Raw genomic sequence first — 19,785 nt, 5'->3', positions numbered from 1 at the left:
AACACATGGAGCGTCCATCAATAGCTTCTCATCAGAGTTTGGGGATATTTCAAGTGGGATGCTTCAGGACTTTGTTTTGAAGGTGTTGTTTCTCAAAATATTTATTGATTGCTGAGATAAAAGGGTGGGGAGAATCCTTATCAATTTGGAGGTGACAAAAGCCTGTGCAGGATAGATAACACTCTTCAGAAGACAGGAAAAGAACTCATGATGCCAAACAGAACCTACTTACTCTCACGGCATATTTTAAGTAACTCCAATTCTCCCAGCAAGAGATAAGCCACACCTTCAAGATGGTCAAGAACCGTACAGGAACCTCCCAATTGCATCTGTCTGCAATGTCCCCAAACACACAACTCAGATATTACTTCTACAGGTTCTGGAAACAGGGAGTGGAAGGGATTGATTAGTGCAGCTGGGGCTCTGATGGCACAGTGTAGGATGCTCAGACAAACAGCCCAGTGGGACATTTTTGTGACAGCAGCCTTCCTAATGTGCTGCCTGAGACAAGTGGCTCCATGTGGCTCACGACCAAAGTTGTCAGGTTCTCATGCTTGAACACCCCATCTGAATTTTCACAGGACATTGAATGAGATGGCCTACAGGACTGTTTTCTAATGAGTAAATCTGTGATGTAAATGCTTAACCCATCTGAAAAATGCTTATTAATTTTATTTCAGCTGGTTTATGGATCATTTCTGCCACTAAAAGGTGTCAAAAGGTTCTTCCCATTTTTGTATCAGATGGTCCCAAATGAGACCCACCAGTACACAGGTCTTGTGCGATTACTTCAGCATTTTAAATGGACATGGATTGGGCTTTGGGCTGTGGAAGATGGCAGAGGGGACAGGTTTTTAAAGACAATGGTCCCAATCCTTTCCCCTAATGGCATCTGTTATGCCTACATAGTAAGAATACCAAAATGGAATTATGTGGATGAGATGATAGACTTTGCTTTACAGCATTTAGGAACCTATGCAATGGTCTTTGAGGAAAACCCAACTGTGTTCATTGTTTATGGAGAACCTCCATCCTTTCAGGTTCTGAGAATGTTGATATTTGTATCACCCTTCTTCTTTTTTCCAACTCTGGGCAAAGTGTGGATTGTTACATCCCACTGGGATTTTGCATCACACTCTATACAGAAGAATTGGGAGGTACAAGCATTTCACGGTTCCATATCCATCACTGTCCACTCAAATCAGCCATCAGGATTCCAAAGGTTCATTCAGAAGCTGAGCCCTTCCTGGGCGAAACGAGATGGCTTTATCCAGGAGTTCTGGAAACAGGCATTCGGCTGTTTATTAAAAATGTCTGAAGACTCAGAGGAGGGAAATGAAACTGAAATCTGCACTGGGGAGGAGAAGCTGGAGAGCCTTCCTGGAATTCTGTTTGAAATGGACATGACTGGCCACAGCTACAATGTCTACAACGCTGTCTATGCTGTGGCACATGCTTTGAATTCCTTATACAAATCCATATCCAAACACAGGGGATTGGAAGAAAGGGTCAAACTATTTCACAGTGTGCAATCATGGCAGGTAAGTAGAAAGCAATGCTTTAAAATTATGGAGTTCTAGAATTGTAGAGTTGGAAGGGGTCTCCAGGGTCATCTTGCAGGGTATTGGACTAGATAACCCTCGGGGTCCCTTCCAACCCTACAAATATATGATTGTGTGATTGATTGATTGATTGATTGATTGACTGACTGATTGATTGACTGATTGACTGATTGACTGATTGATTGATATTCACAAGTGGCCACCTACTTGTGAATAAACCAGATGTCAACTATAGGGAGGACTTCGGGAAGTTCACTTAAGTAATCTTAGCACTATGTTGTCTCGTTATTCATTTCTCTTTTAATCAAGGTTCATCATTATCTGAGGAGCATCATATTCAATAATAGTGCTGCTGAGAATGTGCACTTTGATGAAAATGGAGAATTGGTTGCAGGTTTTGATATTACAAACTGGGTGATGTTCCCCAATGGTTCAGTGGTTAGAGTAAAGATTGGAAGATTAGAACCTCGGGCTCTTCCAGGCAAAGAGTTAACCATTCCTGTTGACCAGATTGTGTGGCATCCACATTTTAATCAGGTGAGACATGCGAGAAAGAAGAGTTTTGGCCACTTTAACTTTCTGTTTGCTTTTTAGCTGCTGGATTATTTAGGATAGCAATATTTTATATATACATTATTAAATATAATTGTTTAATTTACACTGAAATGGAGAATGCCTGTCTGTATTGCAGGAAGAGTTTAACTGGAAGATTGCACTGAAGCTAAAGAAGAGCAAGAAGAGCTCTCTGAGCTCCTCAATGGCTTGATAATTAAATGTGATTGTTCACTAGCAGCTCTGATGAGATATTTAACTTTAGCTTACATGGGAGGCAATTGAATTGCAAATTAGCAAATTTGGAAGGGTGGTGGCTTGAGTCTTTGTTCTATGGCTCTGTAGGAGTAAGGTAAAGGGACCCCTGACCGTTAGGTCCAGTCGTGACTGACTCTGGGGTTGAAGCGCTCATCTCGCGCTATTGGCAAGGGAGCCGGTGTACAGCTTCCGGGTCATGTGGCCAGCATGACAAAGCCGCTTCTGGTGAACCAGAGCAGCACACGGAAATGCTGTTTACCTTCCCGCTGTAGTGGTACCTATTTATCTACTACTTGCACTTTGACATGCTTTCATACTGCTAGGTGGGCAGGAGCTGGGACCAAGCAACGGGAACTCACCCCATCGCAGGGATTCGAACCACCGACCTTCTGATTGGCAAGCCCTAGGCTCTGTGGTTTAGACCACAGCGAGAGAGACAGCAAATAGCTGCTGTTTGTTTGGAATTTTCTTTTATTTGTTATAAGATTCTGAACCTGTGTGGATATGCACCAGATATGGAATTATTTGGATGTTTCTTTTTGTTCTGTTCTGAAGAAACAAAAAGGTACAAACTGACCAGGTACAAACTGACATCCTCTTTCTATCTAAATGCAAAAACCTGGACATTGTACCTAAGGGTCTTAGAATTAAGAACCCTCTTCAATCAACTTATCCCACAGAATATGCCAGAAAACTATGCCACACTTTATCTAAGAAACTGCTGAAACATCTTATCGGCGTTCTGTATTCCAAACAGAAGTTAATAAAGGAGGAACTCTCTGCACTGGAGAACTCCATCAGGAATCACCCGGCCTGGCAGAAGTTCCACAAGGAAAAACAAACCATTTACCACTCTCAACTGGAGTTACTGAAGAACCAGAAAAATAAAAAACTCTGCAACCTTTCCAACCTACAGGCCACCAATCAAAACAAGATCAACAACATTGTCAATCTTTCACAGCAAACACTCAGCCCAGCTGAGGAATCCGTCCTTTCACGGGGACTATCATTCTGCCCTGCCAAATCCCAACACATGATTCAGTTCTGCGGGGACCTGGAAGCATTTTTCCGCCGTTTACGCCTGAAGGAGTATTTTCATCACACACAAGAACAAGACAAAGTAGAACAAACTACATCCCCACAACACAACACCTCTCAACTTACTGGGGAACAACCATCACCCTCCAAACGCATCAATGAACAGAACATTGACCACCAACTACCACCGAAAAGAAGTTACACAAAAAGGGACTCCACATGGACCCCTCCTGATGGACGCAATACCACACTAGATCTGTACATCGAATGCTTCCGCCACAGAATCCAAATGGATGTGACCAGAAAACACCATCGCTTACTACAAAATCTAAACCATGCTGAAAGGAGAGCCATAGAAAATCTCAGGAACAACCCAGACATTATAATTAAAGAGGCAGACAAGGGTGGAGCTGTCGTCATCATGAACAAAACTGATTACATCCAAGAGGCCCACAGACAACTTTCCAATACTGCCTTTTACATGAAATTGGACTCAGACCCCACACAAGCATACAAAAAAGAACTGAACAAGATTATTAAGGAGCTACCCCTACACATCCAAGAACAGATCCTCACAAACACACCAGCGGAACCTCGGCCAGGAACTTTCTATCTTCTACCCAAAATACACAAACCAGGAAACCCAGGACGCCCCATCATCTCAATTATTGGCACCATTACAGTGGGTATTTCCGGCTATATGGACTCTGTTCTGAAACCATATGCTATCAGTGCTCCCAGCTACGTACGTGACACCACAGATTTTCTGAGGAAAATACAATATTTGAACAATCTTCCTAACAATACTATACTAGCCACTATGGATGTGGAATCTCTATATACCAACATCCCACACAATGATGGTTTACAAGCCATAAGGAACACCATTTCAGATAAAACCACAGCGGACTTTGCTACCAAACTCTGCCACTTTGTCCTTACCCACAACCACTTCAAATTTGGTGATGACCTGTTCCTCCAGATCAGCGGCACAGGCATGGGCACCCGCATGGCCCCACAGTATGCCAACATCTCCATGGCAGATTTAGAACAACGTTTCCTTAACTCCTACCCACTCAAACCTCTCCTGTACCTGCGATACATTGACGATATTTTTATTATCTGGACACATGGACAACAGACCCTGGAAACCTTCCACCAGACATTCAATGACTTTCACCCCACCATCAACCTAACAATGAACCAATCTATGCAAGAAATACATTTTTTGGACACTACTATAAAAATACAGGATGGACATATAGACACCACCTTATACAGAAAACCAACTGACCGACAAACATATCTACATGCTTCTAGCTACCATCCCAAACATACCAAACAATCCATCGTATACAGCCAGGCCTTACATTACAACCGCATCTGTTCCAACTCTACAGACAGAGAATCTCACCTAAGAGATCTACAGCAAACCTTTTTAGAACTAAAATATCCACCTGATGAAGTTAAACAACAGATCAACAGAGCCAGACAGATACCTAGAGAGAACCTGCTGCAAGACAGACCCAAAAAAGAAAATAACAGAACACCACTAGTCATCACATACAGCTCCCAAGCTAAAACAGTACAACGCATCATCAGAGATCTACAGCCTCTCCTGGACAATGACAGCTCCCTTTCTCAAGCTCTGGGAGGAAGACCTTTCATTGCCTACAGACAGCCACCCAATCTTAAACAACTCCTCACCCACAATAATACAACCACCAGACTTAACATGGACACTGGTACCAGAGCCTGCAATAAACCCAGATGCCAACTTTGCTGCCACATACACCCAGACAACACCATTACTGGCCCCAACAACATCCAACATACCATCTCAGGACTATTTAATTGCTCATCCTCTAACATTGTGTATGCCATCAAATGCCAACAGTGCCCTTCAGCTCTCTATATTGGACAAACAGGCCAAACCCTACGCCAAAGGATAAATGGACATAAATCTGACATCAGGAACCAGAAGACAGAAAAACCAGTAGGAGAACACTTCAATCTCCCAGGACATTCTATACAAGATCTCAAAGTAGCTGTCTTACTACAAAAGAATTTCAGAAATAGACTGGAAAGAGAAGTTGCTGAATTGCAACTTATCACCAAGCTCAAAACCATGGAGGGACCTGGTTTGAACAGAGATATCGGATTCTTATCTCATTATACATGATAAGCGATCTTCAGCCATCTCAACCCTTGCTTTTTCATGCAAAACCATTTGCAGTCGTTTGCAGTCATCAACAGCTATCAGTCAGTCAATCACCCATTTCCACCACCCTTCTGAGTGATGCCCCCTCCCCATCCCCACCCCTCCCCACCCCTTCTCTACATAAGTGCCTGGAAACTTCCATTTCACTGTATCTGAAGAAGTGTGCATGCACACGAAAGCTCATACCAAAATAAAAACTTAGTTGGTCTTTAAGGTGCTACTGAAGGAATTTTTTTTATTTTGTTCTGAAGAAAGTTCTGAATAAATTTTATTACATCGTTTTGTAGAAAGTTCTGCAAGTAAAGTTTAAAATAATATATAATGGGTCTGGAAAATGTTTCTTTCCAAAAGGTTTTATGCATCCAGTTGCTTCAAGCTGCACAATATAATATCTGCAATACACATAACATGGTTCTTTGAGGAATTGGGCCAACTGGTTCATCTTCCCAACATCATTCTCTTCTTAGAGCTAAATGAATGAAGAGCACTAATCCAAGTCCCTTTTATATTATTCTGTGCAGGTGCTGCCCCTTTCTGTGTGCAATGACAACTGCTATCCTGGCTACAGCAGGAAAAAGAAGGAGGGAGAGAAATTTTGCTGTTATGACTGTGCTCCATGTCCAGAAGGAATGATATCTGGCCAGAAGGGTAGGGGACAATTATGTATTGTGATATCATTCACCTTCTGTAACATAGCAGGTTTATCATACAGTGGTACCTCGGTTTACAAACACAATTGGTTCCGGAAGTCTGTACTTAACCTAAAGCGTACTTAACCTGAAGCGAACTTTCCCATTGAAAGGAATGGAAAGTGGATTAATCCGTTCCAGATGATCCGTGGAGTACTTAAACTGAAGCGTACTTAACCTGAAGCGAACTTTCCCATTGAAAGTAATAGAAAGTGGATTAATCTGTTCCAGACGGGTCCGCGGAGTACTCAACCTGAAGCGTACTTAACCTGAGGTATGAGTGTAATTCAGGGGTCCCCAAACTACGGCCCCCGGGCCGGATGCGGCCCAATCGGCCTTCCAATCCGGCCCGCGACGACCCCCGCCGCCCGCTGCCGCCGCCCGCTCTCACAGCGCGCGGCGCAGCGGCGATCTGAAAAATCGGCAAAAAATCGCCGAAAATCCTTTGTGCGCATGCGTACGGGCCTCTCCCGACCCGGAAGAGGTCATTTCTGGTGCACTTCCGGGTCGGGGGAGGCCCATACGCATGCGCACAAGCGATTTTCGCCGATTTTTTTTCCGCCCGTGTGCGTGTGCGCATGCGCACGGGCGAGCACTCCCCCGCCCTCCGGCCCGCTGCGCGCGCACTCCCCTGCAGTCCGGCCCACCGCGCGGTCGGCGCGGCGGGCACCGGCCCGCCGCTCCGTAAGTCTGGGGACCCCTGGTGTAATTGGTTCCGGACGTCTGTACTTAACCTGAAGCGTACTTAACCTGAAGCAAACTTTCCCATTGAGAGTAATGGAAAGTGGATTAATCTGTCCCAGACAGGTCCACGGAGTACTTAAACTGAAAGTACTCAAACCGAGGCGTACTTAAACCGAGGTATGACTGTATTTGCTTTGAGAATGCCCATCCCTTGAACATACAACCCAAACACAAAAACACTCTTCCTTCCTGTTATTCCTGGAGCTGATATTCAGAAGCATACTGCCTCATTGATACTCCTATTCTCTATTAATTTGTCCAATCCTCTTTTAAAGCCACCCAAGTTGAAGAGCAGGTGCTCTTGGAGGAAACTGATTTTCTACATTGATTTCAATTAGGGTTTATATAAAAAATATCAAAACCCATCATCAACATCAAACTTTTGCACTAAATTAGATTATTAGAATTATGCAGCTCAACCTATAGAAATATTTGAACAGCTCTTTTTTGTTTTCAGATATGGATGCCTGTGTCAAATGTCCAGAAGACCAATATCCAAACAAGGACCAAACTAGATGCATTGCTAAGGTTCCAAGTTACCTCTCTTACAAAGAAGATTTAGGGATCATCTTAGCTACCTTGACTATTGCTTTCTCATTGATCACAGTTTTAGTTCTTGGGATTTTTATCAAGCACAGGGAGACTCCAATCGTTAAAGCCAACAACCGGACCCTCACCTACATCCTTCTCATTTCCCTCTTCTTTTGCTTCCTCAGCTCCTTCCTCTTTATTGGAAAGCCTGGGAAAGTGATCTGCCTCCTCCGACAAACAGCGTTTGGCGCCATATTCTCTGTGGCCCTTTCCAGCATTTTAGCAAAAACCATCATGGTGGTTATGGCATTTATGGCAACCAAGCCAGGTTCTACAATCAGAAAATGGGTGGGGAGAAGATTGACAAATTCCATCATCCTTTCCTGTTCCTTTCTTCAAGTTGACATATGTACTCTTTGGCTAAGTACTTTCCCTCCATTCCCAGACACAGACATGCACTCAGTGAATGAGGAAATAATACTGGAATGTAATGAAGGTTCCACTACCATGTTTTATTTGGTCTTGGGCTATATGGGTTTTCTAGCCATTATCAGCCTCGTGGTGGCTTTCCTTGCCAGGAAATTACCTGACAGTTTCAATGAAGCCAAATTTATCACTTTCAGCATGTTGGTGTTTTGCAGTGTTTGGTTATCCTTTGTTCCAACCTACTTGAGCACCAAGGGCAGATACATGGTGGCTGTGGAGATCTTCTCCATCTTGTCCTCCAGTTTTGGGTTACTGGCCTGCATCTTTTCCCCCAAATGCTATGTTATTTTACTGAGGCCTGAGCTGAACAGCAGGGAGCAATTAGTAAGGAAAATAAAATGAAGGCATATGTCCACCTCTTTATTCTGTAGATGTCATCTCTATCATATTCTCACACTGTGGCCTGCTGGGTTGCATTTTCCCCTCTAAATGCTACATCGTTGTGCTGGGGCCAGTTGAAGAACTGAGAAGAAATAATATATCCTACAGAAAATAAATTATGTGAATAAACATTGCCATGAAATTTATTATGTCCATTTGTTCATTCTGCATATATATAGGGCTTTTGTTATATAGGGAACTGAGTTCCGGCAGTGACGGACAAAGACTTTCCACGGCCCGGGGCGGCACCGGGGGCATGGACCCGGGGGTGGGGTGTCACCCCACGCAGCGTGCATGCACGGCATTGCTGCGCACAATGCATGTGCAGGAAGCATGCACCGCATGCGCCATGCGCGATGGCTCCATGTATGCGTGCTGCACGACAGAGCTAGCGGCAGACCTCAGCGCTGTGCGGGGATGCTGCTACCTGGGATCCTGCACTCGCAGTTGCAGTGGCTTCATCCCCGCGCAGTGCTGGCGATGTTTGCCGGTGGCTCCTCTGCATAGTGGGGCCTCTCCATGATTACGGTCGTGCCACAGCAGTGGCGGCCGTCGACACTGGAGGTGGGGAGAGGGCGCTGCCCCCCTCAGAGTGGAGCCCGGGGCGGCGTACCCCTATCACCCCCCTCTTGCTACACCCCTGAGTTCTGGCACCTCTTTGGTGAGTTCCAGCACCTCTGTAGCGTTGCGGTGCCATTTCCAAGCACGGCGGTCGGGGCTGCGGGACGGAGGAGGAGGGTAGCATGGCATTCAGGGCTGTGTGGCGGAGGCAGCAGGCAGCACAGCAACTGGGGGCGGGTATGGTGGAGGTGGAAGGCAATCAGGTGAAGAAGATGAGCTCTTTTTGAGGGGGAGAACTTAACAACTTGGGTTGGTTGCTCCCCCTAAAAAAAAGTCAATAAGTTCTGGCACCTCTTTTTCTAGAAACAATGCCTTGTGTGTGTGTGTGTGTGTGTGTGTGTGTGTGTGTGAGTGAATTTTCATTCATTGGAATGGACAGGTGTTGCATTTTTAAAGCAAACGCCACTCAGAAAATGCTTGCAGGCACATATCACTCAACGTATCCACCTTCCTTCTGCTAGCCCAGGTCCCTCCTCTCTAGGTGACTTATATCTAGCTTTGGTGGCCAGGGTGGGGTAGCACCACAGGCAATGCTTCCCGTTTCACTGCTTGAGGAGAATCAGGAATTGCATCTGTGCCCTGTTGTTCCGCCCACCCTGCCATCTCTGCCGCTGGCACTGATGACAATTTCCTGTGAAATCCCACAGAAGTCTTGTAAGATCTCTTGCTCTCGGTGAGATCTCATGTGAACCCGGCAAAAATTGGTGCCAATGCTGGCTCTGCTTCTACGCTGGTGTCAGAGGTGGTGGGAGAGGTCAGCTGCCCACAGGAGCACTGCCTCAAAGGCTTCTGCTGTCTAAGGTGGCTGCCTCATCCCACTTCATGGGTGGGTTGGCGCTGGAAGCATGCAGGAAATCTTTTCCAAATGTGAGCAGAACATTCCAACTCTCCTTCTTCGCCCACAGCTGCTGATAGGTAAGAAGTTGCTCTCATAGTGAAACAAGTGTCTATTTCCTCCAAAGGTTATAGAACATGTATTTTAGCCTCACTGAAAAGATACCACAGAGTTAATGGTACTTGAAGGTCCTTCTCTTTGCAATCATTTGCTGAAGGAGGAGCAGAGGTTCAGCAAACATACTGTATCTTGATATGAAACATCAGTTTTATTTGCTACCCCATCGTGTCCTCCAAGATGAGACTTGCCATTTCAGGGTGAAGTTATAACTCATTAGGCTCTTTCCAAGAGTCCAAAAACAGCAAATTGCCTTAGAACTAGATCATTGTTCGTTAAATGCATTTAATTTTATCCTCAGCCTTGAATACAAATCATTTTGGGACAGATTGCAAGTAGCACCCTTATTTATTAATTCCATTATATATATATATATATATATATATATATATATATATATATATATATATATATTGTTGTTGTTGATTAGTCGTTTAGTCGTGTCCGACTCGTCGTGACCCCATGGACCATAGCACGCCAGGCACTCCTGTCTTCCACTGCCTCCCGCAGCTTGGTCAAACTCATGTTCGTAGCTTCGAGAACACTGTCCAACCATCTTGTCCTCTGTCGTCCCCTTCTCCTAGTGCCCTCAATCTTTCCCAACATCAGGGTCTTTTCCAAGGATTCTTCTCTTCTCATGAGGTGGCCAAAGTATTGGAGCCTCAGCTTCACGATCTGTCCTTCCAGGGAGCACTCAGGGCTGATTTCCTTAAGAATGGATAGGTTTGATCTTCTAGCAGTCCATGGGACTCTCAAGAGTCTCCTCCAGCACCATAATTCAAAAGCATCAATTCTTCGGCGATCAGCCTTCTTTATGGTCCAGCTCTCACTTCCATACATCACTACTGGGAAAACCATAGCTTTAACTATACGGACCTTTGTCGGCAAGGTGATGTCTCTGCTTTTTAAGATGCTGTCTAGGTTTGTCATTGCTTTTCTCCCAAGAAGCAGGCGTCTTTTAATTTCGTGACTGCTGTCACCATCTGCAGTGATCAAGGAGCCCAAGAAAGTAAAATCTCTCACTGCCTCCATTTCTTCCCCTTCTATTTGCCAGGAGGTGATGGGACCGGTGGCCATGATCTTGGTTTTTTTGATGTTGAGCTTCAGACCATATTTTGCGCTCTCCTCTTTCACCCTCATTAAAAGGTTCTTTAATTCCTATATATATATATATATATATATATATATATATATAGTCACAGGAATATTCCTCACAGGACAAGAAGAGGAGATTGTCCAGATGGAAGATTGGTGTCATCCTGACCTACCTACTTCCATCTCCTGGGATCATTCCCAAAGGGTAGCTGGTGGTAGGAAGTCCTACTAGGGGTGGGGGTTGGAGAATAACACCTGCTAACAGTTGAAAGAAACTGCCTTTGGGACATTTTATTTCTATTTGGACAACAGGTCTTCACAGATACAAGGCTAGGGTGCAGCATCAACTATGGGAAAGTAAAGGGCAACCACATTCCAGAATGAACTGGTGGCGACCATAGCTGCCAAGTTATCCCTTATTTTAAGGTGTTTTCCCTTATGCTGAATAGGCTTCCTCACGAGAAAAGGGAAAACTTGGCAGCTATGGTGGCGACCCATTTCCTGGTTTACTGTTCTTGAATCATAAATTTAGGTTGAAACCAAAACTCCTTCATAAATTGATGAAGGTTATTTATAACATATTGAAAATGAGAATGTTCAGCCAAACAGCCTTGACGCATTTGCAGGCTGTTGGAGCGAGAGAGGCAGAGCAGGAGAAAATAAACACCCACACAGAAACATACTGTCAGAGGTTCTTGTGACTACTCTAGAGTAACGACGCTCCGCATGCTTGTCTTTAAACAGTTTTTATTAGTGCAGTCTATTTACAGTGAGACAGGTGTGTAAAACATGTCTGCTCATTCCGATGCAGAATCCGGCACTGCCCCCCCCCCCACGTGATCTTCTCCAACATAGGAGTCTCAGGACAGTGAATCTCCTCCCTTTCTTTCTCCTGCGTAATTCCGGAACCGTAATTCCGGAACGGGTCTACGCTCCATGCTTTTATTTTCTCCCTTCTCCCCCTCTCTTTCCTCCCTCCTGTGTAGCCGGGGCTCTCCCATGCTGCTGGAACCCTGGCCCTCTCTCTCCACTTCCTGACTAGCCTCCTCAGAGCCCTCGCTTCCATCGCTGCTTGGGGAGGAGCTGCTTCTGATGCAAGGGGGAGGTTTTCTGTACTTTCTCCCCCTTACACATACTATATTGGTCTAAACCAGACGAATTTAGAGGCTGTTAAATTAACAAAGGATTAACATCGGATTGACTTATTGGAACTACCTGGACTAACTAAGAGAAGAGCACAAATGTGAGATTATCATCACCCCTGACCTCAGAGCACGGGAAGTCAACCAAAGATTTATTATTTGGCATAAAATTTTGATTGTTGGATTATTTTATAATTTGGAATGTATTTAATGTGGCTTTTATTGGATTGTTAAAGTGGAAAACTTAATAAATATTATTATGAGAAAGAGAGAGGCAGAGTGGGAAAATCATTGGTTCTGATTGGTGTATTCTTAAGGTGGTCCAAAGAGGGAGGCAGGGCTTGATCCTTATTTAAGGGACAATCTGCCTTCTTTGTAGACTCTGCATTTACAGCACCCACCAGGGGTCTGTACTTACACTTACATCTCAGCCAGATTGCAGTGAAGTGGGGTGGGGAAGGAGAGAGATCCCCCCCTTTGTCTACCTGCGTGATTGCAGCAGGGGAGGGGATCAGCAGCTTTGCAAGAAGGAGAGGATTGTTTGCAGAGGCCCAGTAAATCATTGGGGGAGGAGGTCTCAGCTGCAGAGCAGGGAGGCTGGCAGGAGCAGGAAAAAAGCAGCATAGTGGGCTGCCTAGAGAGCTATGGGGAGTTGGTCATCCTTACAGCTCCCTTTACTCAACACCCCCCTCCCCCCCCACCAAAACAGCATCTAAAACAAAACGACAACAGTTCTACAATCCAGGAATAAAGCACAAAAGTAGTTTGATTCTTTCTCATTGGATGTACACCCCCTTTTATTACCATGTAGAATAAATATAACAGAAATGGAACAAAAACCCTGCTCATTAATATTTATAGAACTTAATGTATTAATTTTACAACTGAAGTGTTTTTATGTGGTTGCTATCTCTTTGTATTAGATGCTTTTAAAAAAATCAGCTCAGGCATTGGCACAATCATGTAGCTCATGGGGGGGGGGGAGTTGCCAAAAATAAAACACAGAACTGCTGAGATTGTGAAATCCACATGAAAACCAAAAACATAAAATAGTGAGCTCTTCTAGCATTTATGTATTTCTTCGTATCAATTGTTCTTTGTTGTTCAGCTCAGGCCTCAGCAGAATGATGTAGCATTTAGGAGAAAAGATGCAACTCAGTAACCCAGCACTGGAGGCCAAGATGGAGAAGATCTCCACAGCCACCATGTCTTTTCCTCTTGTGCTCAGGTAAGTTGGAACAAAGGACAGCCAAACACTGCAGAAGACCAACATGCTGAAGGTGATGAACTTGGCTTCATTAAAGCTGTCTGGCAACTTCCTGGCTAAGAAGGCCACAGTGAAGCTGACAATGGCCAGGAAGCCCATATAGCCTAAGACACAATATAGCATTGAGGCCGAGCCTTCGTGACACAAAAGAACAATTTCTTCTGCCATTGAGTCCATGTCCAAATCTGGTTTGGGTGGAGAGGTTGCTAGCCAGACAGCACAGATGCCTACTTGAATGATGGAGGAGAAGAGGACTATGGAATAAGCCAACTTTTGTCCCAGCCATTTCCTCATCCTGGATCCTGGTTTGGTGGCCATGAATGCCAAGACCACAGATATGGTTTTGGCCAAGATGCTAGACAGGGCCACTGAGAAGATGATGCCAAAAGCAGTTTGTCGGAGAAGGCAGGTTGTTTCATTGGGCATTCCAATGAACAGCAAGGAACAGAGGAAGCACAAGAGGAGAGAGATGAGGAGAATGTAGGTGAGGCTCCTATTATTGGCTTTAACTATGGCAGTGTCCCGGTGTTTAATGAAGACGCCAAGCACCAGAGCTGTGATCAGAGAGAATAGAAGTGCAAAGGAAGTTGAAACAATTGTCAAAATGTCATCAAATGCTAGGAAATTTGGCGTTTTGGGGATGCATTGATCCTTGCCTTTGTTTGGATATTGATCTTCTGGACATCTGAGACAAGTTTCTTTTTCTAAAACAAAACAAAACAGAATGAATGGAAAACACTGTTCTAAGGCTTAAGCACAGCCTTCCCAGGAGTCTGCCTGAGTATATTTCACAAGGGAAAGGGCCACCAGTTTCTGGCCAAGATGCTTCAAAAACAAATTCCACCCATCATCTATGCAAATTACCTACCTATCTCCAGCCAAATTCTATCCAGCTCTTTTTAATGTGCCCACTGAAAGATGACACTGAGAAATATAACATGGCCACAATCTTAGTGGCCACTTGAGCGGTGGAGGCTGATGAGTGGGAGAGTGGTGCCTGGGTGGCTGAAGTTTCTGAGAGAGCAGGTGACTGAGCTGCAGAAGCTGGCGAGTGAATGGCTGGCGGAGGACACAGCAGTCAGTGACAGAGCAGTGGGTTGGGCAGTGGAGGCTGGGGAGAGAGTGGGGAGGTGGGAGAGCTCCAGACCTGACCCCTCTCTGTAGGGAAGTAGAGAAAATAGCCTTCATCCCTCATCATAGATAAAGTGTTTCCCAATCAAAAGAAAGATGGAGGGGGGGACACTGCAATCTTTTGGATATCAGCTCAGTCTTCTGTAATTGAAGGCAGCCCTGTTTAGGGAAGTTTTGAAGGTTTGAAGTTTTATTCTGTTTTTAATGTTCTGTTGGGAGCCGCCCAGAGTGGCTGGGGAAACCCAGCCAGATGGGCAGGATAGAAATAAAACATTATTATTATTATTATTATTATTATTATTATTATTATTATTATTATTATCTCAGTCAATCATATATTTTGCCTCAGAAATACAAGAGTTTTGATCATGTTGCATTCTTCTTTAATGAAATTTCTATCTCTGATTGACTAACCTTGTATTTTTCTCTTTGGCAATCCTGCAGTCGATTTGCTCAATTAAAGACACCCATTCATTAACTAACTTTAGAAACTGAGACTCTTCCCCAAGCCCTGAATACAGAGTGGGAGAATTAGCTACCCCACAACCATGACAGCTGTTTCTAGGATAATCTAAGGGGCTGCTTTAACCATGGACAAAAAGCTTTGATACATCAAATGTTTTCTTAAGATTTTACCATGTGCAGAGCAAATGTGTTGTGACGTATCAACGTGTGAGACTTTCTTATTACATACATGTGTCAGGACCATTCAAAGTCCTGAGGTTTCCTAGAGAGGACCGAATAACAAACTCCTCTTCTTCATTTTGACAGCGTACCTACACTGGGAGGACACAGATTCCTGTTACATTTGTTTTTAAGCCATTGCATATTCCCAGAAAAGTTTACAGAGTTTTTGCTTATTAAAAATCACGCAGATTCCTGATTCCCGAGTGCTGCCTCTTCAATTGGGGGCATGACTGCCTACCTTAACATCCTTTCTCAGTTAACTGAGGTGCAATTACTATTAATGGAAGGTCATTCTTTGTCTTATAGATCACAAATCCAGCCAATATGGCATCAGAGTTATCTGGGAACTTGATGTCAGAGAATTGGCCACTTCTCTGACAGGCAGAGATGAGGCAGAGGGAAAAATTAGAAAATGGCAGGGAGCTGCTCCCTTCACAGACTGGGAGTGGGAGAAGCTTATCTCAGAATGGAATGCAGCCTGGCAGTTCTGTAAATAGTTCTGAGCAGAGTGGACAAGAGTCATCACCGAGGACCCATAGATTGATTCGCTTAGCAGAAAGGCGCATGTCTGGGGAAACGCGAAAGTGGGGGCAGGAAAAGGGAACTAGAGTCAGCAACTGAGTCATCCAATGAAGAATTTAGGGAAGCTTTTAATGTTTGATGGATTTCTGTATTTTAATATTTTGTTGGAAGCTGCCCAGAGTGGCTGGGGGAACCCAGCCAGATGGGCAGGGTATAAATAATAAATAATAAATTATTATTATTATTATTATTATTATTATTATTATTATTGAATGAGTTGCTGGAGCTCCGACCTCAGAGTTCTCTGTAATTGACATAAATCTGAAATAATTAACTGCCAGAGGTCGAGTGTTGTGTGGGTGAGACACACCAACCTGACACTTGTTTATGTTAACAGGTATCATTTGTCATTCCAGCAATCTTTCCCCTACTTGATTAGGAGAAAGGAAGTGCAAACATATAGTATATATATGAGCGGTGAGAACAAATCTAAAATGCCATTATTTCATAAAACTTACAAAGCTAATTAAAAGAAGCTTGCAAAAGTTTACTGCAATCAATTGTATTGCTTGGTTCATCTTAACATGACATGCCCTACCCTTCTCGTTTGAGAACATCCCATCTGGACATGGAGCACAATCATAGCAGCAAAATTTCTTCCCCTCCTTCTTTTTCTTCCCATTACCAGGGCGGCATTCACCATTACATTCTGAAAGGGGTGGTACCTATCCAAAAAAGGTCAGAGAATTCATCTTATATCAGATGATCCTTCGGTAAAAAGTTCTGCCAATGACATTGTGTCTTTGCTCACCATACATTTAAAGCACACATAAAACTTACCCACCCCAAAGAATCCTGAGAACTGTAGGTTTTTTTTAATTAAGGTGCTGGGAATTGTAGCTCTGTGCGGAGTAAACTACAATTCCTTTGGAGAGTTATGCAGCTGGATGTGACTGGAGGCAATTATAATGAATCCTCCTCATGAATAGGCCCCCTGTGCACTAGGTTCAGTCCTGCTTTCATTAAAGAATGAGCCTTTGTTGCCCCTATGGATGATGTCTACCAGGAGGGAAACAGGGTGAGTATACATTTTGAGGGCTGCTAGAAAAATTTCTTATTTATCTGAGGATTTTCTGATTAAATCTTAATTGTGTTTTTGCTCCTTCTTCACACATTGATCCTGTTGCTATGCCAGAGGCCGATTTAGGGGTGTGCAATGGGTTTGGTCGCACTGGGTGAGGCTCCTTGGGGGCACCCCAGGGGGTGCTGAATCTGTGGTGCAGAATGGAAGACAAAAGGTGGGGACACTGAATTTTGGTGTCACACAGGTGCTGCTGAAATCTGAGACCCCTAGGTCCACCACTGGTCATGTCTCAATATTAGGGTGATGACGTTTTCATTTTTTTCTCAAAAATTATTTCCTGTAGCACAAATGGATGGACTTTTGCCTATTAATGACAAAAATGAGGTATATTCCATTGAAAAATTTTAAAAGGTCATGCACAAACCGTTTTTAATTTTTGTGTATGCCGTTTTACCATTTCATAAAATTTCATTAACAATTCTATATATATATTTCGTATCAAATTTGGACACAACACCACATTCTACAATGCGGAGTCTTCTTAGCAACATAGGGAATACAAATGTCACACCTGCGCAAGGTAAAATTCCCCTTTTTGGACCTCAAAACTCAGCCAGCAGCCCCTGCCGGGCATGCTGGGAAAAGAACCTACAGGAGAGGTAGCAAAACATCGTCCTCTAGCGGCATCTATACTGTTACTGCAGCTAAAAAAAGCTTCCTTGTGTGTTTGATGACCCTATATACCGTGTTTCTCATATTATAAGTCATGTCTTATATTAATTTTTTCTTCAAAAAAACACGACATGGCTTATTTTTGAGGGATGTCTTATTTTTTAATAAAGTGCACGCGGGCGCTGTTTGCCGGGCTTGTCAAGCCCAGCAAGGAGCGCCCGCCGATCTTCGGTGACAGGCGGGGATGGGGGGAGAGCGGAGAACGATCTCCGCTTCTCCCCCACCCCCGCCTGTCACACAGCACAGGGCCGAAGATCGGCGGGCGCTGTTTGCCGGGCTTGTCAAGCCCAGCAAACAGCGCCCGCCGATCTTTGGTGACAGGCGGGGGTGGGGGGAGAGCGGAGCACGATCTCCGCTTCCCCCCCACCCCCCCTGTCACACAGGACAGGTCCGAAGATCGGCGGGCGCTGTTTGCCGGGCTTGTCAAGCCCAGCAAGGAGCGCCCGCCGATCTTTGGTGACAGGCGGGGGTGGGGGGAGAGCGGAGAACGATCTCCGCTTCTCGCCCACCCCCGCCTGTCAAACAGCACAGGGCCGAAGATCGGCGGGCGCTGTTTGCCGGGCTTGTCAAGCCCAGCTAGGAGCGCCCGCCGATCTTCGGTGACAGGCGGGGGTGGGCGGAGAGCAGAGAACGATCTCCGCTTCCCCCCCCACCCCCGCCTGTCACACAGCACAGGTCGGCGGGTGCTGTTTGCCGGGCTTGTCAAGCCCAGCAAGGAGCGCCCGCCGATCTTTGGTGACAGGCGGGGGTGGGCGGAGAGCGGAGAACGATCTCCGCTTCTCCCCCACCCCCGCCTGTCACACAGCACAGGTCGGCGGGCGCTGTTTGCCGGGCTTGTCAAGCCCAGCAAGGAGCGCCCGCCGATCTTTGGTGACAGGCGGGGGTGGGGGGAGAGCGGAGAACGATCTCCGCTTCTCGCCCACCCCCGCCTGTCACACAGCACAGGGCCGAAGATCGGCGGGCGCTGTTTGCCGGGCTTGTCAAGCCCAGCTAGGAGCGCCCGCCGATCTTCGGTGACAGGCGGGGGTGGGCGGAGAGCAGAGAACGATCTCCGCTTCCCCCCCCACCCCCACCTGTCACACAGGACAGGTCCGAAGATCGGCGGGCGCTGTTTGCCGGGCTTGTCAAGCCCAGCAAACAGTGCCCGCCGATCTTTGGTGACAGGCGGGGGTGGGGGGAGAGCGGAGAACGATCTCCGCTTCTCCCCCACCCCCGCCTGTCACACAGCACAGGTCGGCGGGTGCTGTTTGCCGGGCTTGTCAAGCCCAGCAAGGAGCGCCCGCCGATCTTTGGTGACAGGCGGGGGTGGGCGGAGAGCGGAGAACGATCTCCGCTTCTCCCCCACCCCCGCCTGTCACACAGCACAGGTCGGCGGGCGCTGTTTGCCGGGCTTGTCAAGCCCAGCAAGGAGCGCCCGCCGATCTTTGGTGACAGGCGGGGGTGGGGGGAGAGCGGAGAACGATCTCCGCTTCTCGCCCACCCCCGCCTGTCACACAGCACAGGGCCGAAGATCGGCGGGCGCTGTTTGCCGGGCTTGTCAAGCCCAGCTAGGAGCGCCCGCCGATCTTCGGTGACAGGCGGGGGTGGGCGGAGAGCAGAGAACGATCTCCGCTTCCCCCCCCACCCCCACCTGTCACACAGGACAGGTCCGAAGATCGGCGGGCGCTGTTTGCCGGGCTTGTCAAGCCCAGCAAACAGTGCCCGCCGATCTTTGGTGACAGGCGGGGGTGGGGGGAGAGCGGAGAACGATCTCCGCTTCCCCCCCACCCCCGCCTGTCACACAGGACAGGTCCGAAGATCGGCGGGCGCTGTTTGCCGGGCTTGTCAAGCCCAGCAAACAGCGCCCGCCGATCTTTGGTGACAGGCGGGGGTGGGGGGAGAGCGGAGAACGATCTCCGCTTCCCCCCCCCACCCCCGCCTGTCACACAGGACAGGTCCGAAGATCGGCGGGCGCTGTTTGCCGGGCTTGTCAAGCCCAGCAAGGAGCGCCCGCCGATCTTTGGTGACAGGCGGGGGTGGGGGGAGAGCGGAGAACGATCTCCGCTTCCCCCCACCCCTGCCTGTCACACAGCACAGGTCCGAAGATCGGC

At 46.3% G+C, this 19,785-nt stretch overlaps 1 protein-coding gene across 1 annotated transcript; it reads left to right on the top strand.

The window, feature by feature from the left end:
- Positions 1-5: 5 nt before the first annotated feature.
- Positions 6-8,423, top strand: LOC118077987 (vomeronasal type-2 receptor 26-like). Its single transcript, XM_088659956.1, has 5 exons — positions 6-53; positions 681-1,541; positions 1,872-2,099; positions 6,153-6,279; positions 7,522-8,423. The coding sequence occupies exons 1-5, from the start codon at positions 6-8 to the stop codon at positions 8,421-8,423; spliced, it is 2,166 nt and encodes a 721-aa protein (XP_088516082.1).
- Positions 8,424-19,785: the final 11,362 nt, after the last annotated feature.

Source organism: Zootoca vivipara, chromosome 16, assembly GCF_965207765.1.
Source record: "Zootoca vivipara chromosome 16, rZooViv2.hap1.1, whole genome shotgun sequence".
NCBI classification, from domain to species: Eukaryota; Metazoa; Chordata; class Lepidosauria; order Squamata; family Lacertidae; genus Zootoca; species Zootoca vivipara.
The sequence above is the reverse complement of the archived record's forward strand: the minus strand, read 5'-3'. Positions and strand labels throughout refer to the sequence as shown.